Source organism: Nothoprocta perdicaria, unplaced genomic scaffold, assembly GCF_003342845.1.
Source record: "Nothoprocta perdicaria isolate Ctin4 unplaced genomic scaffold, notPer1 scaffold_202, whole genome shotgun sequence".
Taxonomy (NCBI): domain Eukaryota; kingdom Metazoa; phylum Chordata; class Aves; order Tinamiformes; family Tinamidae; genus Nothoprocta; species Nothoprocta perdicaria.
In genome coordinates this window covers 1154944-1181197 of record NW_020455228.1, presented here as the reverse complement: position 1 = coordinate 1181197, position 26254 = coordinate 1154944, and the positions used below count along the sequence as shown (strand labels likewise).

General features: G+C 38.8%; 1 protein-coding gene across 1 annotated transcript in view; it reads right to left on the bottom strand.

Annotated features, from left to right (window-relative positions):
* The window catches only part of GPC5 (glypican 5), a 224357-nt gene extending 198203 nt beyond the window's left edge, over positions 1 to 26154 (bottom strand). The window contains exons 1-2 of the mRNA XM_026038138.1: positions 25992 to 26154; positions 7582 to 7743 (exon numbers count right to left, since the gene is read on the bottom strand). Coding sequence (XP_025893923.1) covers positions 7582 to 7743; positions 25992 to 26154 — 325 coding nt within the window. The remainder of the gene's footprint in view (positions 1 to 7581; positions 7744 to 25991) is intronic.
* Between the last annotated feature and the right edge of the window lie 100 nt (positions 26155 to 26254).

The window sequence follows — 26254 nt, the reverse complement described above, 5'->3', positions numbered from 1 at the left end:
TTGTAATTCAGGAATTGGTGCAATTAATTGACTAGAAGAGACTACAGCTGAACTCCAGTCACTAGTTCAGTTCGAATACCGAGTAAAAAAAAAAAAAAAAAAAAAAAGACTGACTTGGTGAAAATTATTATAAAAGATGCTTAGTCCATGTTTATATACCCTGCAGAAATACAGTATGGCTGAAGCAGACCGTATACCTATGCAAATAAATATCTAAAGACAAGAATAAGATACAATAGAAGTATAACCTTCTAGAATGATAAAAGGCTTGCTTGCAATGCAGAAATAAAACTGAGGATTAATAATGAAATTTTAAGTATTAATCTAAATCTCCAGATTACTGCACTTGTAGCAGTCCCTTAATGTCATGTTTTATGCCTACACAGACATGCTGTGTCCAGTTCTAATTTACACTAGCATACTGCTTATGCACTGTACAGTAACAGAAAATAAGCAGCACAGCTTTGGTGACCCAAAGACTTTTCTGAGATCCTCATCCCTCAGTATAATAGCTGAATGACTGACAGTTTGGTCTCTCGGTCTCTCTAGTATTATGACTCTGAATGGAATCATTCACTTTCATTTAATTAACAAAAGTTGAGATTCACATATACTTAGATTTTAGCTTTTTTATATCACATCTTAAATATAAAGGATTATGGAGCAGAGACAGAGAACTTCAAAGGAGTTATTTGCATTGCAAATTATCTAGAGGGCAATGTATCATTTGAAACCATAAGTGAGATGCAGCAGCTCCTGCTGAAAGAGGCTGCTGATCTTCAAATCATTCCTCAGAAAAATTCACAAATGGAAAACAATTGAATTCGTGCCAGGGCAGATTTAGGTTTASAAGAATTAACAAATATTCCATTATTTGTTATGGCTTCCTATGCTACCAGAGAACGCCACTCAGAAGTTTTCAACATGTTTGCTAGTTCAAAATGTATTTTGGCTATCATATTTAAATGTAATAATTGTACTGTGACCTCAAACAATATTATATAACAATTTGACTTGGCTTAATCAATTCTGGTTTAGATTAAAGCAGACATTGATCTATTGTGTAGTAATAGCTTCATAGCAAATCATGAAGTTGCATTAGGACAGCATGATTCAATAAATTCCAGAACTTACATCATAAAAGCTTCGGAGTTTTCCTATATGAAAGTGTCAGGAAATATTGTATTGAAGAATGCAATTTATTGCTGCTTTCTTGCACAGGCATACTTGCCAAGTCCACTGATTTGGTGTCAGGATGCCACATTTGTAATCCATCTAGAATTCCATTTTTAATTCTATTTTAGAATAGTGGAGTTGACAAAYACAATAGTACAAAGCAAAGTCCATTTGCTTTCAAACTCTCCAACATAATTCTTACTACCTCTAAATCTTCTGTTCAAACCAGACAAGCTGCTATGTTGTTTTATGTCACCAATCACCATTTTAAAAGTTACACACTTATCTGTGTGATAAAAAACAGCAATGTGACTACGTGATCTACTAACCTGTTACATGGATCTCTATCCACTCTGAATCACCAGCTTCCTAGATGACTCAGTCAGTTTTCTTCCAAGTTGTTATAAACCTCTGGGATTTTTTTTTCCTACATATAAAGTGGCACTATGCTGTGACTATACAAGGGCTATAGGTCCTGAATATGCAATAGCAAGTGTCAGAAGGAAGCCCTTTTCACAAGCATAAGTTATTTCCAGATATCTTTCTTTGTCACTTTTTCTGCTTCTTTGTCACTTTTTCTGCTTCTGTATTTCAAACATATTCTCTGATTTTCAATTTCAAAGGTGTGCATTAAAGTTATGCTGTAAAGTATATTATTATATGAGGCCTGGTATTATCTATGATATATCATCATGTGTGGAAACACTAATTTTCTATTTCCTATTCCTAATATTGTTTCGCATCAAGCCCTAGTTAACTCCTCTGTAAATATCATTGGAGGTCAGGATATTTTCCTCACCTGATTAAGAAAAAAAAAAAAAAGCTTGAAATGAGGATTTAAATTTTTAAATCTTTTACTGCCTCTGCTAGYTGTCAGAAATAGCAGAAAGTCATTAGAAATTACTCTTAGAGGACTCAGTGATATTCACTGCAGTTTACTAGCACTTGGAAAACAGTATTTCTTGTAAGGCAGTATTTCAAACCAACTGCTCAYATGCAAAGAAATTTTAAAGTCTTATCATTATGAAATTAAAATGCATTTTCCTTCACAACAATAAAAAGGCTCTTAACTTTCCTAAGAACTATCTCAGTGCTAAAATTCCAGATTGTATCCACTTTTGCATTAGATTTCTTGATTCTTGAAATCTAATTCACAAGCTTGTGCTCAACATCTCTGTTTCCTTCACACGGAATTAAAGTAGTCTCTAAGTAGCCCTCATTACCCTTAGGTCCCAAACTGCAGCACTGTTTATCAACAACTCTTTGATACAAAATTCCCATGCAATCCTGCAAATGGTAACTGTTTGCCAACAGTCTTCCCCTGCCTGGGCTATATCCATGTCTCATTCAGCCTCAACAAAGCCAACATATTTGGAGGCTGAGCTATGGTGTATCTGTGCTCCCTCTTATACATCCTCACAAGGTATGCCACACAAGCCCTCATTCTGTATCATTTTAATGGGCAGTCTTCATATTGCTTCATATTACTATACGCACTTTGAATGGAAAAATGCAAAAGGAAAATAATGTACTTACACAAAACAATATATAGTGTGGCTGCAACCCATCTACTACAGTAGCTAATTCTTAGGATAGACATAAGTCAGTCTCTGGACACTCATTCTTTTTCGGAAGCATAACACAAAGGAGTAACACAAGGAGTAACACAAACCTCTTTGAACATTTAAGAATTGGGCAAAACAAGTGTATACATATGTAAGCCTAGAGTGCATAAAATAAATGTTGGAGAAAGCAATTATTTGTACTTATGGTTTCCACTAGAATRGAAATTCTAGTGGAATTCTAGGCTGCCCAGGGAGGTTGTGGAGTCTCCTTCTCTGGAGGTCTTCAAAACCCGCCTGGATGCCACCCTGTGCCACATGCTCTAGGTGTCCCTCCTTGAGCAGGAAGGTTGGACTAGATGATCTSTAGAGGTCCCTTCCAACTTTAAATATTCTGTGAATCTGTGAATCTGTGAAATGTCAATTCTGTACAGCACCTTCTCCAAGGGAAGAATAATTTCTTGCTCCTCATATCTCCCATCATCAGTTTAATACCCAGGTTGGTATATGTTATTGTATTCCTACTTAATTTCCCTGCCTCCCAGCCTTGTCTGTCTCATCACTTCTCAAATGTATTGAATCAAGATTCACAGTGAAAAAGCAAGTACACACTCTCCTATGCCCTAAAAGGTAAGCAAAACATAATAACAATACTTGCTAAGAAACAGTACACGAGTRGTGCAATTTTATTATTTAACTTGATATGTTCTAAAAGATTCCAAATTTTTTGCAGCATTTGAAAATTATTGATAGACATTTCTGTTAGCAGGCAACACCTATCACAGGATTTTAACAWACATTAAAAGACTCCCAACCATGAACTTTTTCCACCTTCTTAGCTCTACTGCGGACAAGTATTTCCCTCCTCTTTTGGAGGGAACACAAGCTTACAACAAAAGCATCCCATAAGGCTAGAAACAATCACTATAGCATGTACTGTAGGTCAGATGAAAGCGTATGATGAGTGCTTTCAAATCTGAAAACACAGCTTTATTTAAATACCAGTACTTGACAAAAGAGCTAAGCTTGAAGTACAATGTAAGGAGATGTTTTATTATTAGAGTAGCCATTCTTTAGACCAAGCATTAAACAGAATGATTTATACTTTCTACCTGCAATAGTTTGAAAAATATCTGTGCTTAACTCTTCTGTTCCCTTCACAAGGAGCAAAGCTAATTCTCTCAGTAGCCCTCACATTAATGATAGGCAATAGCAAAATTAACCAATAAGAAACTTCTAACAAAGCAACAACCACAATTTTCAAGCAAATATTCTATTGCCTCGAATAGAACTACAGATTTATACTGCCTGTGCTTTAAAGCAAGAACTGTCATTACCACTGGTATATGGAACGACTAGGCAAAACAGTAGCAGAGAAATCATAAAAACTTTTCTTCAGTTGCCTTTTCTTTCTARGAGTGGTCAGTTGTCACATAGGATTAAATAATTCTACCCAGGTGTTCAATGATGAATTCCTCTTTAAACAAAGAGCTTTTCAGTCTGCAGAGTGTGCAGTGCAACCAATTTACATGAACTTTTAAAGCCATAAAAATATTACATCRTGGCAGGTTTTATAATGAATATAAAACAGCACTTGTTTATGAAGACTCTAATTTCAAATGAATATGACTCCATAAAACATTCAGGCCCAGACACATATGACTGATACAGATGACAAGCATAAAAGCACATACAAACATACAGATAGAGATGGTTCCTCTTATGAACAAATACAGTCTTCCTAAAGTACTTAGGATCTCTACACTTAATTTATTGCAAGAAGAACACGTACCTCCAAAGATCTCCAGAGAGACACAGATGACCAGTGCTCACTCCCTATTTCTATTTATTGTAAGGAACTGACAGAAAACATGAGCTGTTTTGATCCACTTGGATCCAGCCTTTTTTAAGTCAAGGCATCCATCAGCAAAAGGCTACAAAAACAAAGAGGTGACAACAGCAGCAATCCAGTGGCACTGAGCAGTCTGTGACACTACTCTCTCCATACACCCCTTCACACTTTTTGCATCCTGCTGAGAAACTTAAAAAGCTGCCAGAGTAACAAGCCTCAGGTTAAATTTTTGTTTTGAAACAATGGCATCTCTGGTCACACAGCACAGYATAGCTTCATCAAAAGCTGAAGAGAATGGCAAAAGTTTCATCTTTAAGTGGCAAATGCTGAGATAATCATATAGTCACAAAGCAATTCAGGTTCAAAAAGACCTTAGGACATCTCTGCAGCAAAYTCCTGCTCAAAACAGGGTCAAAACTGAATTTAGATTAGGTTGCTCAGGCCCCTGTCCAGTCATAAAAGCAATGTCTTGCTATGTTGCTAGATTTCAAAACATAAATAAATATCAGCAACATCGTTCCATGATTTCTGAATCTGAAATGTCTTAGTTTGAATTTTAGTCAGTAGTGTTCTTAATTCTTCAAAAATGAATGATATGATCAACATCATATTTTCCAGAAATTATTTCCAGAAATTACTAATCCATCACCCTGCATGTTTTACCAATGAAACACATCTTACYGGTTACCAGTGACCATAACACCTAYTCACAGAGTCAACTTTGCTACCCATTTTATGATCCTAGACAGCTGTTCAAGGCTAATCATTTGAGGTACACAGTTGAAAAACAAGAGACCCATCAAAAGGATAATGTCCTAAATCTCTTAAGGGAAGTTAATATCCTAATCCACCCAACTGAGTGATCATTAAAGCCATAAATACTTGTCCACTAAATAGGTAAAAGCCATAAATATTTGTCAATAATGGACAAATGATAAGACCTAAAGACTTTGCCTTCAGCATATGTGACTATATATCACTTTCATAGAATCATAGAATCATAGAATGCTRAAGGTTGGAAGGGACCTCAGAGGTCATCGAGTCCAACCCCCCTGCTCACGCAGGGTCACCTAGAGCGCGTGGCACAGGGCGGCATCCAAGCGGGTTTTAAAGATCTCCAAAGAAGGAGACTCCACAACCTCTCTGGGCAGCCTGTTCCAGTGCTTTGTCACCCTCACAGTGAAGAAATGCTTCCTTAAGTTCCTGTGGAACTTCCGATGCTTCACTTTGAAGCCATTTCCTCTAGTCCTATCCCTGCCCACCACTGAAAAGAGGCCGACCCCCTCCTCCTCACTGCCTCCCTTGAGGTATTTATACACGCTGATCAGGACCCCCCTCAGCCTCCTCTTCTCCAGGCTGAACACACCCAGCTCTCTCAGCCTTTGTTCATATGGTAGATGTTCCAGGCCCCTGATCATCCTSGTAGCCCTGCGCTGGACTCTCTCCAGCAGCTCCACATCCCTCTTGTACTGGGGAGCCCAGAACTGGACGCAGTACTCCAGATGTGGCCTCACCAGGGCTGAGTAGAGGGGGATGATCACTTCCCTCGACCTGCTGGAGACVCTYTTCTTAATGCACCCCAGGATCCCGTTGGCCTTCTTGGCCACCAGGGMACACTGCTGCCTCATGGTCAACTTGTCGTCCACCATGACACCCAGGTCCCTCTCTGCGGGGCTGCTCTCCAGCAGGTCCACCCCTAATCTGTACTGGTGTCCAGGGTTATTCCTCCCCAAGTGCAGGACCCTGCACTTGCCCCTGTTGAACCTCATGAGGTTTCTCRCCGCCCAGTCCTCCAGTCTGTCCARGTCCCTCTGGATGGCAGCACAGCCCTCAGGGCTATCAGCTACTCCWCCCAGTTTGGTATCRTCAGMAAACTTGCTGAGGGAGCACTCCAGCCCTTCATCCAGGTCGTTAATGAAKAAGTTGAACAGGACCGGACCGAGAACTGACCCCTGGGGGACACCACTAAGTACAGGCCTCCAGCTGGACTCCGCACCATTGACAACCACTCTCYGCACCCTGCCATCGAGCCAATTCCTAATCCACCTCCCYGTCCACACATCTATCCCACACCTTTGGAGCTTGCCCWGGAGGATGCTGTGAGGGACAGTGTCAAAAGCCTTGCTCAAATCCAGATAGATGACATCYACCGCTCTGCCCTCATCTATCCARCTAGATATTCCTTCGTAGAAGGTGATCAGGTTAGTCAAGCAGGATTTCCCCTTGGTRAATCCATGCTGKCTACTCCTGAGCACCTTCTTCTGCTCCATGTGTCTGGAAACATGGAGCAGAAGAAGAAGAAACATGGAAACATGAAACTTTCCTTCACATATTCTCACTCTACTATCTTCCCAGATCACAGCCAATTTCTGCATTAACTAATGCATTRTTAATTCACAGGAGTCTCAAGAGTACAGAGGGAAATTGCTGAAAAGATGTCCCTCCATCAGCCCCTGAAAATATTAATTTACCTGATAGAATCCAGTTTTGCATTTATACCACTGAAATTCAACCCAAACTCTAAATTATTTAAGTCCAAAAAACTGGGACAAAGCTTGACCCCAAGAATGTAGCTCAAAAACAGATCACCCATACATTTCTTATAGAACAAGACAAAAGAATATGGACATAAATACTAGAATAACAAAATCTCTCTTTTCTAGCAATACATACTAGGTTTTTGTACTTTCTGCACACCTTGCACTTTAATATCTGAATTAAAGGCAAGGTAAGCCAAGTCAGCAGCTTACAGTTTTAATCAAAGCATCTTACTAGAATCATTTATTATTTTTCTCAAAGACATTTTAAATAAGCCTCAAATTCCAAAGCAGTGCAACTGTCAATCACCAACATGATTTAATACTCTTAGTCTGAAAGTATAAAAGCATCAGGTAGAACTAATAATTAAGAGATATCTTTATTTCATGCTGAAACTGATCAAAAATGAAAATTAAGTATGAACAAGTTTTAAAATAAAAGCAAAAGACTTACCTTGAAAAGCCGCTGCATTACGAGATATTAAAAATTTTAATGTAGCACTTGTTGCTTGAATGACTTGCTGTATATCTTGCCTTGCTGCAGTCTGATATCTTTCTTCCATCTTTTTGGTACAGCATGTTGGATTTTTAGAAGAACAAACTTGGAGATCAACTCCTAGGGAAAAAATAGTCATTACTRGAAAATAGAAATATGCAATATACTAAGACAATAAAATAGCTGATTTTTTTCACAGTTCTATATCCATTAAAGAAACACTCAAAAGTTTTCAAGGCATTGTCTTGTTACACAAAAAGACAGATGGAAGCGTAGCTAAAATTCTGTSAGAAGAGTAAACTTATTATAGTTAATAAGCATCATATGAAGTCACTTTCCTGACTATAATCTTATTCCATCTGGGAATATTATTAATTAATGGGGGTKTAATACATTGAATATTTATTCTACATCATCTAAAACACTGAACTGCTGGGGCTAGTTCAAGGTTGGCATGCTCATTTGCCTATAAATCTTGGACCAGATGGAATTAACTACTGCAAAATATTAAACTCTGAATACAATAGTGAAAAGCCTAGTCCTGATAAGTAATAACAAATATTCTCATAATAACTTTTTTAAGTTCTAATTTTGTGCTTAATCTATCTTTTATGACCATTTATTGTATTTTTCTCTAAGGTCTACATACTCCTATATATCAGATGACATAATGATTCACTACATCACTAACAGGTTGGGAAATACTCATAGATATGAACATGTATCAAACTAGTTCTACTAGATTAAACATTCCTACTACCTTTTAAATCATTTTTTTTCTAATCTTCTAATAAAACATTTCAAGATAGTTATGAGGAAAAGGAGGCCTTGGATATCTTGCAGTATGAATATTCATTAGTTATGCAAATTTGGTGTTTTAAATAATATGATCAAATAAGTTTAGAAAAAGTAGTTAACTTACAGAGGCCTGGATCAYGGTATTTTGGAAAGATGGAAAAGTGTTTAAATTCATTATCTCAAATGTACTCCCTTTACACCAAAATGAATCAATAAGTCTTCTGAAACCAGTAGGTTTATTTTGGATGTGGAATAACAAATTCTACCCAACATCTTTAAGGCACCTGTTTTAAATACTAAGCAGGCATTAAAACATTCCCTGAATATTATGGAAGCAAACTAGATTAGTTTATCCCCCTTCCCTACTGCAAATAAATACTAGAGTGTTTTAGCTGTTTTAGTTCCCTCTAAGAAGAAAAATAAATGTTATTCRTGTAGGAAAACCTGTAGTATCAAAAAGCATCAGCTTTAATGATTACAGTTCCAGCTGGGCGTAATTAGACATCTCTCAGTTCAAAATAGAGCAGTTTTTGCTTGTTTCCGTGCCTGGCAAATAAACTATAAGTAACTGAAGACATTTGGGCTCTCAAAACTAAGGCGTGTCTTTTTCAGAATGAATCAGATCCACTTTATGCCATTACMAAATTATTTCCTAATTGTAAGAGTGGAATTTTGGTTGGCCTTCAACAAAGTCTACATACATAAAGTGTTTCACAGTCACAAAGCACAGAAAATAAAAATCTTGTCTTACGTGGCCACTTTTGGATCACCTGAAACAGCTACCCATGATCATTTTTGGTTCCCAGTTTGTCACTCCTGATCTGATAATATCCATATGTCTACCAGAAAAAAAAAAAAAAAAGCCAATAGCAGAGACAGTGAAGCACAGTGAAGCCTGAAGTGCATCTGTTTACATCACCGTTAAAGAAAATTCATACATATATGAAGTATTGGAAGCACCAAAAGCTCCACAGGAACTTAAGGAAGAATTTCTTGACRGTGAGGGTGACAGAACACTGGAACAGGCTGCCTGGGGAGGTTGTGGAATCTCCTTCTCCAGATACATTCAAAACCTGCTTGGATGCAGCCCTGTGCCACATGCTCGAGGTGATCCTGTGTGTGCAGGGGAGGTTGGAGTAGATGATGTCTCGAGGTCCCTTCCAACCTTAAGGATTCTATGATTCTATGAAACGCTCAAGCTATGTAGAAAAGCCTTAACAAGCAAGGTTTGCCCCCTTATTCATGTGTTGGTTAAATCAGTCTTAATGAAGGATTCCCTGGCCTTAGGTTTTCACTTCAGCTACAACGTRGGAAAAATTCTTATTGTTTACACACAGCAAAGCCAATCCTCAAGAAGTAATCACTTGCATTATATTTAGAAAGGTTGCAAAGTCCAAGAAGATCTCTTAGCAATTACATTTAGAGAAGCACAACACCTGAAACRGTATAGAGTATAAACCAGAAGTAATTTATCTGAAGTCGTAGATGAACACTTGTCTCTACAATACTATACAGAAGTAAATTGACTCTTATGACAAATAAAAATTTATTTGAAAATTGCAGAATCCAGGAAGATGGATCGCAGATTTGCTGAATAGCTCCTTGCGGCTTGGGTAKTCTCCGTCCTGAGAATCCCTTGTCTGTGCATCCCAATGCAGGTGTGGAAGGAGGATGCACTTTAACCTGCAAAGTATTGTATACTTCGTGGTTTCTCTTCATTTCATGTAAAGAATCTACTCTTCTTCATGCTTTAGGTGATATGATGTGAGCTTTTAGGCAAAATGAATTCAGTTTAGTGAGGACTGATGTGATATGATACAGAATGGTTAAGGCTRGAAGTGACCTCTAGAGATTATCTAGTCCAACCTTCCTGCTCAAGCAGGCACACCTACAGCATGTGGCACAGGGCGACATCCAGGCGGGTTTTGAAGACYTCCAGAGAAGGAGACTCCACAACCCTCCTTGGCAGCCTCTTCCAGTGCTCTGTTACCCTCACAGTAAAGAAGTTCCTCCTCATCTGGAGATGGAACTTCCTGTGTTGAAGTTACAACTTTACAAAGATAAACGTTTGACTCACAGAATCACAGAATGGTTAAGGTTGGAAGGGACCTCTATAGAGATCAAATAGTCCAACCCCCCTCCTCCAGCAGAGACACCCAGAGCATGGGGCAGAGGGTGGCATCCAGGCCAGTTTTGAAGACTTCCAGAGGAGGAGACTCCACAACCTTCTCTAGAGGACTCCATATATACAGTTAACTGCTTGTGGCAATAAAATGTGCCTAGAAATAAATCTATTACACAGGCATAATCAGAAGCAAATTTCATTATGTCAAAGGAAGAGCACTGGATACTGTAAGAAATCCTGCTTCCATACAGAATTCACATATCTGAGATTCTTTTCATGGTAGCATGCAAATGTAAGCATGTAACCTCTGGRTGCCAAAAATAGACTTGGGCAAGTGATATCCCTGTAAACCTCTTTGAAGTGATTTTCAATGAAATGCCGATTAGTATATCCACAAGCCACAAGCCCCAAAGCTTGCAACCTTCACTATCACAAAAGAAAGGTAAAATTTTATTGTAGTGCAGATGCAAATCACTGAAATCCTGCAAATACTAAGAMATATTATTTCTGAAATATTGTTACAAGGCAGCTTTTCCACAATACCCTTTCATGTTTTGGAAGGCTGTTTATCTTCATCATTTATGAATGTAAAACATGTAATTTCCCTACTTTGAGATATGATTGAGTAATGTAAGTTTTTAAAACTTATGAACTTTGTAAGAGCCCCTGACCAGCTGCCTTTGGAAATCTCTTGCCTTGTGAAAATTTAGATATMCTATCTTCAGACATTCCAGTTCAGTAAAAGAATGAAAATAAAAATGCAAAATAAAGGTGGTCTATTCAATTACATTATTACTTGAGTATGAATTACTCTGCATGAAAGAAAAAAAAAAGTTGGGATCAGAGTCAACTTTTAAACAAAGTTGCTCCCCTCAACACTAAAGAGAATCTTAATTTTATTACAAGCACTGAAAGGCTAGTTTTCCTGCTCTACCACCTCAGAGTAATAAATACTTCCATTTGCTCCTGTCCTCTGCCACCTACACACCCCAAACCAGATTTCAGCCTTGTAAACCCACTGACTCCAACCTCTTAATTCAAACCAGCCCTMCAAACTGACTCCCCTAAGCTGTTTATCACCACTGACCTTCTACAAGATCCACATGCTCCCCGCAAGGCCTGGACCATCCCACAGCTACTGCAGACAAACCTCCTCACATTCCGTTTTCCCTCCCAGGCCAATTCCCAGTGTAGGATACTCCAAAGCAGATKTAGAAACTGCAGCACTATATACAAACACTGTGCTGTGGTTTAGCCTCTCTGGGTAGAGGCCCGGATAGCAGTGGCCACAGAACAGCTAAAAGTCCATGAAAAATGAAAGGAGAAGCAGCGGGAATGGACCAACTCATGGGAACCGAGACAATTACTTAACATGTTTGTGCTTAAGGGCGGCCACACTGAGAATTTAAAATAAGGCAGACACAGCTGAAACTTCATGCAAGCTGAAACTACAACCGCATGCAAGTCTGGATTTCTTCACTTACAATTTATTTAAAAAGATTTACAACTGTATCAGTTCAAAAGGTAATTTTCTTATTTGTCACAGCAGTAATGGCTTCACTAAACTTTGGTCCTGGAAAGAGACAGTTTACCCAGGGAAGTGGGTGAAGAGAACAGTTCCGTGGTGCATGACGCCAATCAAAAATTCAGTGATTTCAGCTATGTCAACAGAAAGTCTTCTAAGAATGGGTTCGGTATGCTGCATGTATATAAAAATATATAGTTTCACGTGGGACAATCCCTATGCAAAACATGTCTAAGTCAATATGGTTTATGGAAATAAAAGAGTACAAGTTTCTGTTAATCTTTTTAAATCACCTTGCTTATGTTTAGATATATTTACTGTCATACTGAATACTAATTAATTTACATATTAACTACATTAAGTGAGAATTTTAAAACAACATTGCAGCAACAAACTGGACTAATATACCACCCATCTGAAAACAAATTAAATAAGCCTCGAGCAGTATTTACTACTTGATTTGTATGTTTATACATGGGTGTGATTGGGAGAGTTCTCTCCAATTTCATTTTTTATTCTCCAAAAAATTATCCCACAGTGCACATCACAGTAGGAGACAAGTCAAGGTATACTTTACGATGCCAGCAGCAATACACCTGACAACATCAAGAATGTCTATATTGATAGCAATATTTACACAATTACTTCAGCCTTTTTAGTTACTATTATTTTCTGTTTATAACAAAAAGCAAGTCACTATTGTTGAAAAAGACAATTATATAATAATAATATCCCCTAAAAAATCAGGGACAATTTTATTAAGCTGTCTGGACACATTTCAATGTCACAACAACTCCAGTTTCCTATATTCTTTATTTATTCCCCTGTATGTGCTCTTTGAATTCTTTTCTGAAAATYAGGGGTTTAATTTTGCTTATTTAGAAATTCTGTATTTTAAAATACTTATTTAACAAGATGTTCTCTATCCCAAGCTTCATGCAAATCAGCACAGAGATCAAAAGAAAAAAAAAAGAGTAAGTCATACAACCTCATCTTATGTTGACAAAACATGCAATTTTACAGCAAAACTGTGTGGTATTTAAAAAAAAAAAAAAAAAAGTGCTTCTGGTGTTCCACAAAAGAGTGTACCTTCATAATAAAATAGTAATATCATGAGTACCAGCAATAATAACAATGCTAGGAAAACTCTCATTTAGTAATATATCTGATTATTTAAATACAGCTGTACATGGACTCTGTAACAGCAACACCCTACTAAAGAATATTTTTGTTCAAGATGGCCCCAAGAAATAAAAACTGAAAAGTCAGACACAAATTCATCATTTCATCAATTCACTTGATCAGAATAAGAACTGGATGAAATTATGACATTCCTCCTACCCCCTCCCCTATGTTGCTGGACTACTTATGTTTATTAAAAAATTAGAGACTGCAGTATGAGTTACATTCATGCCTGACCTTGTCCAAAGCCTGTAGATAAAGCATCTATCTTTGTCAGAAAATATGCTTGGCACTTGCTTAAGAGACTGACACAGAAGCCAACTCAGAACAGCTTCAGGCTTGGATTTCCCTTGAAATGTCACCAACTTTATGCAGACAGAAATGCTAAACAAGTTTGTTGCTATTTTCCCTAGATACTCAGAAGATAACCTAATACTTCAATAGTGATCAAAGAAGGTGTCTTCATTCTCTCAGCAGTCTGGTCCCCCAGCTCTTCATGAGAACTGAGATTCCTCTAATGCCTCAGACTTACAAAATGCTTTATTTTATCAGATGCTGAAAGCAATGACTGTCCATGTGTTCTTCACACTTCCAGATTTACAAAGCAGATTGAGTAATAACTCTGATTATTTTTCATCTCATTTACCCTTCTTTCACAAGCATTATTTTTCTATCACTTTAAAATAATTCTCAGTAATTTTCATGTTTTTTTAACTTTTTATCTTTGAGGTTTAATATTTGTAACTACCTTATTTCTTTAACTACAGAATATTTCAAGCACAAGTCCATCAAATTTGTCAGAAGAAACACTGTAGTTGCTTGAACTAGAATTAAACAGCAACAAAAAGAAATTAATCTAAATGTATTTTATTAAGCATTGTCTACACTAGGACTTTGCTGTGCTTTTCTTCACGAGAATAACAAAAAAGTATAACAAAACTACATACTACCAAACTGAAGACTCATTAGCTTTACTATGCTTTTCCTAACTTTTTTCTCTGCAGTGATGCACCAAACATACACATTTCCCTTACTCAGATGTTCTCAAAGAAAAAAAAAATTGTATGAAATACATTTTCAATGCCAAAAGCATAACTTATGAAACATTTCAATTTGTACCAGCAGAAAAATACCAAAGGTTCAACTATTAATTTGCAGGTAGAACATAATTAACACACTTCAAGACCATATTTTTCAAGGCATGATAAGCTGGTTTAAGGTAGTTGAAGTGTAAAACATTAAGAAATAAATGAATAATTGAAAAAAAAAATAGGTACCTTTCTATAATCACCATTAAAAAAAAAAATTAGATTTTCTATATGTCCTCCAGGAGCACATAGAGATCTATCACATTCTTTACTGACTATAGTTTTGAAGGTCTGTGCTCTTAAATGCTAGTCTGAAATACATTCAAGTGCATGTTTCATTGTATAACAGAACTGCTTCAATGGTTACAAACACCCACTCTTTCCCTGTAACACATGCCATTGAATCTGCTGACAGAGTTTGGTTTAGGAGTCGAAGATGCAAAGTCTGTAAGGAACATAAGGAAGTTTGATCTGAATGGAGCAATATGCTCCCATTTTTTCTTTTTATTATCCCATTTTCTCTTTTTCTGTGTTACTGCCCATAATGTACGTAAATGTTAAGTTTCTCTATTCTTCACCCCACTGGTCATGGTGGGGATATGTGCTCTGTGAGACTGGCAGTCAGCTAAATTGCTTCAGCTGCGCCTGGAGGGCAAGCAGCAGCCACAAGGCAACACGGACAAGACAACCACAGCCAAAGCCCCATCAAGACAGCAAGCCCTCTCTGGCACCAGTAGTGGGAGGACAGAGCCACGCTGGCCAAAAGGGCACTGTGGGAGACCACCTACCAGCAGGTGACCTGGAGAACAGGACTTACAGCATCTTGTCACGCAGGTTTCACATAGCCTCTTTACCTCCCATCTCTCCTTGTTCCATGACTTGAGGAATACTTGAGATCCCATTAATCAAGGAATTTCACACATTTTGGTTTAGCTGTTATTGTTACAAAGATTCATTTCCTGATGTTAAAAGGGATGGGTGCTATAGTTCATTAGTTCCCAACACTGATTAAAGTGAGTGACAATTGAATACACAGATAGCTATGTTTCCCCTCTCTTCCCTAGCAGTATAAAGTATTAGGAGTATATCCCCATTTGGCTTTAAGGTCTAGATTTCCTAACAGAACTAATTCTAATTCTTGACCTTCAGTTAAAAGAGCATTTTTTTAATCAAAACAAGGTCATTACTTTTACCTCACTTCTATTCTTGTTGCAGAAGAAAACAAGAAATAAAAAATGACACATTTTCATGACACTGTCTTCAATTTATTTTATTTAGTAAAAAAGGAAAGCATTTACATTTTGCAGGGCTGAATCATCACAGTTGTTAACTTTTAGAGTTTTTTATTTTTCTTTTAATTAAACCATACAAATTCAATGAAACTAAAGGTTTTCTCAAATCTCACATAGAACATTGAAGAAACAAAATGTGACGTGATCTAATTTAAGCTAAAGTATTTCAAAATCACTTGAAATTGCTTTCATTTATTCTTATTGCTATAATCTGTTCATTAATATCAAAATACAATAGTTCACATTTTCATAAGCCTTCTTAAATATTTCATCTTTGATAACTACAATCTGCAGACTCTTATTTTTGCAGCCACAGAAATAAAATTATTTCTGTGATTGCTATTCACAAACTCTAAGTGGTACAGTTGATTTTAGCAAAATGGTGTATTTTAATATAAAAGAATTAGAACTCCTTTCTAGAGAAGGCCAAAATTTTCTTTTAAAATGATGCTGCTGTTCCTTTTTACTCTTTTCATACTTCAGTATTCCCTCCTATTCTTATACCAAACACTGTATCAATATAATTTTACAACACTGGGGTACGTCAGCCTGTTTTTCTTTCAGTATGAGCTGTGCCCTTTAACTTCAGGTTTTTGTGATGACAAATACAGAGCATTTTTAGTGATCTCTTTTAAAATAATTTTCTGAATTTATGTAARTTATATAAAAAAAATCCATAGCAAGTGTAACAAAATTGATTAGCTATAAATACTTTATTTACCAAGCTGTGATGACAGGAGACTGCATGGGCTATGTCAATGCTCCCAACAGGGATTGACCTGTGTCTGGAAAGCCAAATGACAAAAATTAGCTCACAGACACACTGCCCACGTGTTTGTTCCCTTACAGAGGCTTCCCTTGAGGAAAGATAGTTGGAGATGCTTAAAACAGGTAGCAACTATGCAAGTAACCTGTGTATTATCAACGGTCCAGTGAAACATGTTCCTTTTCTATTTAGCACTATTTCTGATGGAGTAGACAAACTTACCAATACCATATGTAGCAGTTCAGGTGTTAGGAACCCTGGCTCACAAAAATCTAAGCTGTGATTAATATGCACCACAAGCAAAACCACTAATCTGCAAAACACTATCAGACCTACTTCTTGAAAAACAAACAAACAAAAAAATTAAGTTGCCACCAATAAAGTACACCCATTATGTTAATCTGGTTAAGGACTTTTCAGTATAAAAGCAGCAACAAATAACAAGGAAAGCAATAAATTAAACACAAATAGATGCAAAAGCCTACCAGGCAGGTGCTAAAAGACAATAATGAAGACAAGAACATTTTGGCCTCTGCCTGACACTGATTTTTCAGGAACAACTCAAACAAACCCCTGGAGAGAACTGATCTGAATTTTGTAACCGAAAATGAAGGGAAGACAAGACTAATGTGAGTACTATAGGCTACTTGAGGGGGTTTGTGTGATTAGGACTAATTTGTTAGGAGATGATTACAGAAAGGGAAGTATCAGCRTGGATCAGGGAGGAATAAGCATGGGAAAACAGGGAAGAAAGGACTTAAAAGGGGTAATACATAAGGAAGGCCAGTCAGTACACTCCTCTGACTGAGCCCTATGCCTGATCATCAAATTCCATCCTGTTTATTAGATGCTTTTTTGTGGGTTGTTTTTTTTTTTTTTTTTTTTTTTTTTTTTTGGAATGTGTAATCTGCTTCCCTTTGTGCATGCTGCAGCGGGAGAGGGGGCCATGGGTCAGGAGATCCATATGTCTATGTACCAGCAACTGGAGACACCAGGGTATATGTGTTATATGAGAGAGGTCTGAACAACAGAAACTGGAAAGAGCTCAGTGTGTTTACATTTTCCTGGTGAATTTAATCTTCTGTATGTATAATTCACAAGCAAACTTCAAGACAGACTAGCCATCAAGCAGCAAAGAGACTTGCATCTGGAAAGACTCAAGGTCTGAGCCAGTGGTGGGTGAGGGGCCCATGGGCTGGCATGGATATCAGGCACACTGAGAGCTCATGTTAATATTAAAGAGATATGCAATTGTGGGGGGATTTTTGAGATGAGTGTGTGAGCACACACATCTGTTTGCTGGCGAGCATCAAGCTGAACGAGTCAGCAAGTAGGAGAGCAGCATGGTGAGTAAGGGGAACCAGGCATGGCTATTAGGYGAAGTGAGAGGTGGTGCTGATATTTGATGGATCTGTGCATGTGCTTGTGAACTGTGCCAGCAAGGGAGTTTGTTTGCACAAGTGAACTTTAACCCTGCGCTGCCAGGCAGGAGGAACCAGATCAGGCTGCCTGTACCTATATTCTAAGTAGTAACGTAGTAAGTAGTAACGTACGTGGGTGCTAGTTGTGGCAGTGCTCAGGCTCTGGCAGTCTGTATATCCGGCCCTATAAATGTCCTCTGCATCACGTATGTACACGCCTGGGATATCTGTTTATATTTTATCCTTACAGGCTGAGTAATTGGACCCATTTGCAGGTTCCATAGAGCTGGGACAGACACACGTCCTGCATCTTACACTGCACCTGGATGGGCTGCAGAAGTTGGAAGAATCCCCAGGTCCCGGAGTTCACCAGATTTGGCAGCTCTCAACTTCTTTAAGAGCAGGAAACAAAGAGGAAGAGCTGGAGGTCTGCAGAACCACTACACTGCTGAGATACCTAAGACATGGGGAGAACAGCCAGAGTGCTCTGATGGATTGATAGAGGCTCTGGACTACATGCCAACTAGGTATGGTGATCTTATGGATTGATATTCAGGGATGAGGATSTAGTCAAGGTAGGTGTAATAACAGTGTAGAAATAGTGTTGGGTGTAATGAACATGAAAGAGTGGAGATAAAATTTCCAAGGGGAGCAAAGATGGATGGTAGCACAGTACATACTCTGGACTTCATACAAGCAAACTGCCACTTACTCTAGGAACTTGCAGACACGATCAGCTAGGAGGCAGCTCTGAATGATGAGGCTGCTTAGGAGAGTTGCCAAATCTTTAAGTATTATTTCTCATTCAGCAATCCAACAATTTCTCATCCAAGCATACGCTCCAACAAGTGGGAGAAACAAGGAATTCATGATTGAGCTTCAGTGCAGGAAGAATGTAGAAGGGATGCAGGTTACATGATAGAATACAGAAGTGTTGTCCAAGCATGCAGAAATGATACTAGGAAAGGCAAAATTAAACCGGGATTGAATCTGTCAAGAAATATAAGGACAAGAAKAATTCGTGCATTAGCAGTCAAGTGTAAAAGAATAAACAAGAGAATAGCAGGCGAGGGATGCAGATAAGGCTGAAGCATTCAGTCTCCTTGTTGCCTCAATCTTAGACAACGAGGTCTCCCAAGCCGCCATGCCTAGAGATGGGCTAAGAAGGGAGAGGAGCCAAAATAGTCAAAGTCGGTTGGATCTGTGATTTCTTGAAGAATCTTGACAAAAAAAGAACAGCTCGGGGAGCCAGGTGGGGTGAATCTAAGTGTGCCACAATAGAGGAGTTTTAAGTTTCACAATAAACTGAGAAACTGAGATCCTAAGTCATCTGACAGATGAAAAAAAAAGCACTCACAACTAGATACCAGTTGTTTTTTTTTTTTTCATGTTGCTGTTTTCATGTCAAGTTTTGCAGTTTTGAGGAGTGACCTGTTAGAAAACCAATACTGTGCATTACAACAGTTTCCCCAGTACAATCTTCACACTATTCCCACTTGCATACAGGCCTAAATGTCATCAGAGTATTTGGAACTATTKTTTTTCCCCTCTTTCCTACAAAGTACTTGAAAACATAATAAAAAAAATCCACTACTGCATATCTTTTCAAAAGATATGACATGTTAAGTGAATTCTGTTTTTCAGGATACCACTCTTACTCAGTTCCATCCGTGATTTGCCTTACTCTCCAAAATTTGGCTGGTAGTAACTACATCTAAATGACCTCCCTCTGCTTGAAATTGAAAATAGAGAAAACAACAAAGCTGTTACTAGGTTGCCTTGAACTCTAATAGCATTAAGCACTGCATATAGTATTGTTCTGGTCAACAGCATTACTCTATAATAAATCATAACTGAGATTAGAAGTAACTGAGCTGTCAAATCAAGCAAAAATTAGAAATTGCACTACTCCTGCTTCTGCTATTGACCTGAAATGCATCCCTTACATAGGTAAACAGTAACTTGATTTTTCAGAAGCAACAGTCTTCAATCATATTTTTTTTTAATATGCAGATCAGAAAAAGTCTTGCCAAAAAGATTTTTATACCTCTGTGCCTTATTTTGCCAATTTGTAAAGTAGCCACCACACAAGTATTATTTGCTAACAACTAAAATGTAATATACAGAGCATCTGCTCACCTGCAGTTTTCTGTGCACCTGCAGTTTTCTGTGCACATGCATTGTTCAGTTCATTCAAACTGTGCTTAATATTTTGAATGTTAGGCGCTCCTCAGCTTTCAAAGCTTTGGCTACTTTCCCTCTGATGAAGCAGAAGCTAATGATTCTTTTTAAAGTAAATCTGTCACAGGCTCTTGCATAGTGTCAAGAAAGCATTCAGACTTTCATCAAAACTCGAAATAATAGCAAGTATTTGTTTCACAGTTTCAGAAGATTCTTAAATAATAAAATAAAAACAAGGAGTAAGAATATTACTTTTCTAAAGATAACATCTTTTTAWCATCGATATCATTCCCAATGCTATGAGAACCCTGCTTTTCCTTTAAGACTGCTAATCACGTACATACAAAGTACATTTTATTGACCTACTTCTGTTCCCAATCATTAAATACGGCTGCTTTCAATGGTCAGGGAAAACTAACAATTCAAGATGTAAAAGAACCCAAATGACTAAAAATGGAGTGGCTGCTCAAAATCCACAGCAGAGCTTTGTATCTGTTCCTTTATAAAGCTGCAGAACAAGCCACAGTTTACGGACTATGCTTTATAAGAGCATGTGTGCAACAGCAAGTGAAACAGGTCAATATATTCTTGTACAACTAAACTAAAAACACTAAAAAAAAAAAAAAAAGAACTATTTTATGTCTCTTCACATCTCAAAATCTTCCTATTCYCCACAAGAATTGTTTCGTCAATAGCCAGTCATATTGACATATGGCTGGAAAACATCTTTAGCTCCAGAAGGGACATTAGCTGTTCAGTAGCAAACTCTGAAGACTTTACACTTCAACTATATTTTTTTAAGCAAGAACATAAGAAGAAAAACTGAAATAACCTGGCCTGCAATAAACATGCACTAACATATGTAGCTGCAGCCTACAACAAATTCTGTAACAGGAAATTATCCAAGGGTTGCAGAAGTCTTCAGCAAGAATAAAATATAAGTATTCTGAGCTGTAGAATTACTTAATTACAGAAGACCTTGAACTGAATCTGGGCKTTTCATCCATGTTCTGAATCCTACAAGCCTGCACTTCCAATAATTTTAGATAAACAACTGGTGACAGGATGAGGACATTAACTGCCAGGAAGAGAAAATACTAGTTACTACTATTAGACCAACATTTTATGAGATCAAATCCTGAATCTGAAAAATCCCCCAATTGACCTAGGATTATCAGAATAACTAGCCTTTCAAAAGCCAGCAATGAAATGCCACATGTCCTGAAAGAAACTGTTCATTCCAGCTGTTTATCGCAAAATAGGCAGGTCTGGATCAGACATGAGTCCTTTTCAAGCTTTCAATTTACTACCTATTTCTTCACTCATCTTTGTTCCCAGCTATCAGTTCAGACTTATGATTAATCACCATACAAAAAAGCACTGCTCTCTGTACTGCTCAATTAGTACAGAGATACTCTAGGTAGTGCTGAACCTCAGGTACTCAGCCCTGACTGYGCACACGGGTACCTCGTGCTGAGCCTCTGCCCAGACGGCTCCACGACCTCCCAGCAGAGTGTCCAGCTGCACTTCAGGTTACAGTGCGTTTCAGGCACTGTTTTCAAGAGGCACCATATGGAAAGCTGCATTACGTTTGGCTGCTTCCTAACATCATCCGAGAYCCTACTCCTACTCTCAGGCATCCTAACAGGGCACAGGGCCCTCTGTGTCCTCATGCCACATCTCAAGACCAYGTACAGAAGAAAACAAATAAACAAACAAAAAACAAGAGGGATTTGGCCCCTATCCTCATTTAGGGCGATAGACAATGCCTCATGTTCTGATACCTGGTCAGGTCCTAAGGCTTCCAGGGACTGCCGACATCCTAGAAGACTTAGAAAGCTTACTGGCAGATACAGAAAAGTTGCTGTACAGCTAATCACACTTTATTTTTTTTTCCTCTTTCTAAATCCTAAACATTTTAAGATGTTTTTTCTTGTTTCATGAGTCCAGGTGAGAAATACTCCTTGTATTTAGGAACCAACAATGTATACATATGCACATATATAAAAATGTGTGTGTATGTGTGTGTCTATATACACATGTGTGTACACATGTATGTCTAAGCACACACACGCACATAAATGAGGTAATAGGCAACAACAAAAAAAACAGAAACATCAATATGCAACAAAACAAAACAACTCATCTCTTATCCTCAGCAAAATTTACCAGTTTTCTACACACACTGGGAAATCTGATTCTTATCAATCATCTTTCTGAGTTCTTACCTTACCTGAATTACCCAATTTAATTTGAAATTTAAAATAAATAAGACCAGAATTCTAATCAGTTTATATACCCCAAAATCTAAAGAAAACTTCAGAGTTGGGTTAATCTGACAGATTTTAAATTCACTTCTGTTGTTTAACCTGAATTAGCAAGAATACTTGAACTTGAATTAGTAGAACAGTATTACACACTAATTTCTTCAAAGACTATCTCATCCTTCCAGTACAGTTTTTTGGGTTTTTTGCCTCATTTATCCCATCTCACATGCGTAACAGTTCTCTATCCAAAAGGGCTTTGCCATAAAGTTTATACTTATCACATAATCTTCATTTTTCTTACTCTGCTTCTTGTTCCTAAGCCTATGTGCATGACCTCCCAGAGGTTGCTGAAAGTAAGCCAAGACAATTATTCCGGAAAAAAAAAAAAAAATTCTGCTGAGCTTGGACAAACATCTCTTCAACACTTAATCTTCTTCTTAATCAGKAACTGATGGGATCCACAAGCCAAAGAAATGTGACATTTCTCAATACACCATGCAACTCAGCTTTTTGGTATAAACAGAAGCCTGACTTTTTCACTGATATCTGTTGGGAGCTCTTCCTCAATAAGGTGAGGGGAAGGAGGTGACAAGTTTATAATTCATCTCACTCCACTGTTCCACGGAGTCTAAGGGAAAGAATTCAGAAAAGAAATCTTCTTCCACCACCAAGAAAAACAGACATAATCCTAAAATCTTCTGGCACAGAACCAGACTGGGGAAAAAAAAAAAAAGTGTTCTGATAACAGATATTTAAAATGACTAAGTAAATTACAAAGATTTCAACATAACATGTGATGGCTGAACACAAGTATATACTACAGTTAACAAGTCATTTTTACAAAAAAAATCATCATGCTTGGTCAATTTTTGCAGTATTTGGACTTTCTTTTCCCTATTGCTACAGAAGCAATAAAAATCTTATTTTTATAATTCAAAGGTAGTAGTTTATCTTCTGCCCATTTCAATACRACAATATCCTCTGTTATGTGAATGATAATTTAATACAAACTCAGCTTCTGTAACCTTCACGACTCTTTTCTGCATGCATGCGTTCTTCTATACAGGTATTCTTGTTCCTTTACAGATATGAATTCTATACACTGACTACAAAACTAATAGTTGAATAAAATATAATACACAGTTGTCCGAGATAATATATATTCAAAATACGGACAAGTGGCAGTCCCTGAATAGAACAGAACAACAGTCTACATGATTTGTAGACATAATGCTGCTTAATTTTTATTACCACTAAAAAGAGAGKGGAAAAATACAGAAGAATCCTACAGCTTTTCATTTGAATGTGCACAATGAAAAGAACAACCAAATAAGCCAACTTCCTGTAATTTCATTGACTACAAAAGCAGCCTTCTACTGCAAAGAAATTCAAACTACTATTCCCACCATTTCTGCAAGATATCCCCCCCGACACGAGGGCTGTAATCCAGCACAGAACATGGAAATGAGGGTCCCCATACACGAGGCAGGTCTCAGCTCCCACTACAATAAATGAAACACGGGTAACACGGTTTAACAAGGGGGCTCAGCCCGCTCCGCAGTTGACACCCAATGTCCGACGAGCAGAATGACTCGTAGGTAGCCGGGTCGTGACAGCAGTGACCGTTCAGTCCCGCTGCCCACAGCGAGTGCACAAGGCGCCAAGACCCCCACCCGGCCTCCTGCTGCCACCCCAGAAAGATGCAGGTCTCCCACGGCCCAGGATCGGGCCCGCCACCCTGTTCTCCTATCCCAGAGACTCCAGGGAACCTCCAATTGTGCCAGAACCTGATATTTTAGCAACTGAACTATGCCCTATAAGGACAGCTTTGATGTCTGTTTAACATGYAGACACTACAGGAAGTGTTTGTTTCAAATATATCTAACATATACACACACACACTTCCAGATGTCATCAGAAAAGGTTTTAAAACATTTTCCATTTAAGGTGGAATAATGTAGAAGTTCAACACGGAAAGAATGAAGGTGACATATTTTTCCTCTTCATATTATGTTTCTATCCTACAAGYATCTTTAATCACCTCTGCATCTAAAATATTCATTTAACCCCCATTTTCTTGTCATCTCCAATTCTGAAGAGATTTTACTGTTCACAATTATTTCTTTCATGTACCTCTAAGAGAAGAGATACTCAAAGTGAAAGTCTTGGCACCCAGCTCATCGCAGGCTGCTCTTTCCTGACCTGCTCTGAGCAGGACAGTTCCTAGGAAGAGAAAAACTGTTCGACAGTCGCACACAGCACCCGCWGACCCCTGTTTGCGGGGGTAGCGGCAGGGAAAGGAATCCCTCATTATTCTTATAATTCCAAACCAGTTTGGGCGACAGCAACAGGAAACAGAGAAGTCAAAAGAAGAAAATCAGAGCGGTGTTATAAAAACATGGCAGGTGAAGAGGGAAAACTAGAAAGCATGAGAGCAGAGGCAGCACCTACATCAAAGCACTGGCTGTTTCCTCCCCCTCCTCACGGAGACCAGGTGCTGCCTCACGGGCAGTAAATCACTACGGCCAAGAAAGTTCCCCTTGGTCAGAGAGCTCGGCTACCACCGAGGCGCCCTTGTTCCAAATGACATGATTCACACAAAAAATCAGCACAGAAAATGTAAACCACTGTCAAGGTTTGGGGCCAGACCGGAATTTGGATAGAACTCTTATCTATTCAGGCCTTCAAAATATTTTTTTTTTTTGTTGAATATTAAAATAAAGTATTTAAGGACAACATACAATAAATGCTAAATGTTTCACCAACGGGAATACAGTTAACTCTAACTAACAGCTATCATTAACTTTGCATACTTAATACTACAGTACACAATTTACAAACCAGTCTCACTAGAAGGCTAAATTTTTAARTGAATAAATGAATAAACATAGCCTTTTTTTCCTCAATTTGCAGGGTTTAAAAAAAGCATTACACAGATCTTAAAAAAGATTAAAAAAAAAAAAAAAAAAAAGGAGGCAATTGATACTCTAAGTCTGGTCTCTAACACTGGGAAAACATCACGGTACATGCATTTAATTTGTGAGTAGTACCACTGAAATCAGCTGTGGTGTTCATGGGAAAAAAAAGGACCATCTAGACACACAATTTGTCACATGATTTGGTATTTACTTAAAAAAGTTTAACTGCTAAAATATACAGTGGATGTACTCAACATTACAGAAATTCCATTAAGATGTTACTTCCCTAGGAATTCCACGTAATTACAGACACAGGCAGACACCCATGAGAGAAATCGGGCAGATCTGCAACTCACACTGCTGTAAATCGCTCTCATTTAACACAAGTGGAATTCCTCCCGCGCAAGGCACAGTTCAGCGAGTTCCCCCTCTCATCCGCACGCAGGGTTTGCGCCGGCGCCAGGATCGGTGCCCGCCGCTGGCGGCTGGGACCAGGACGAACTCCCGCCGCGAGCTGCCACTTCCCACCCATCCCGCAAGCAACACCGCACACAGGGTGGCACGAGGGGCAAGAGCTGGAGAACTCTCTTTTTTTCGCTCAGACCATTTCCCATGAAGAGCATCCCCTTTCCTGAGGAAAGGGCTGGAATTTAACACACACCGAGCGCCAGTGCGGAGCCGCCTGAGGCACCTCCTGCCCAGCAAAGTTGCAGCCGGAGCAGGCGGCCCCGCGCCCCCAAACGCGGCCCGACGAGCGCGGCCGCGCAGGAGCGGCAGGTCCCGTCCCCTCCCGTCCCGTCCCTACCTGCCCGCGGCGCCTGCGGGAAGCCCCGGAGGGGCCCGAGCTGCCGCAACTGGAAAACTTTCCGGGCATCCTCGCAGCTCCGCAGCTCCGCAGCGCCCGCCACCAGATGCAGCAGGAGGAGCAGCAGGAGGAGGAGGAGGGCGCGGAGACTCCTCGGCCCCATGTCCCGCCGGCAGCCGCACGGAGCGCGGCCGAGCCGCCCCCGCCGCCGCCCCGCGGCCCCGGCGCCTGGTCTGCAGCAGCGCTGAGGGTGGCGGCGGCCG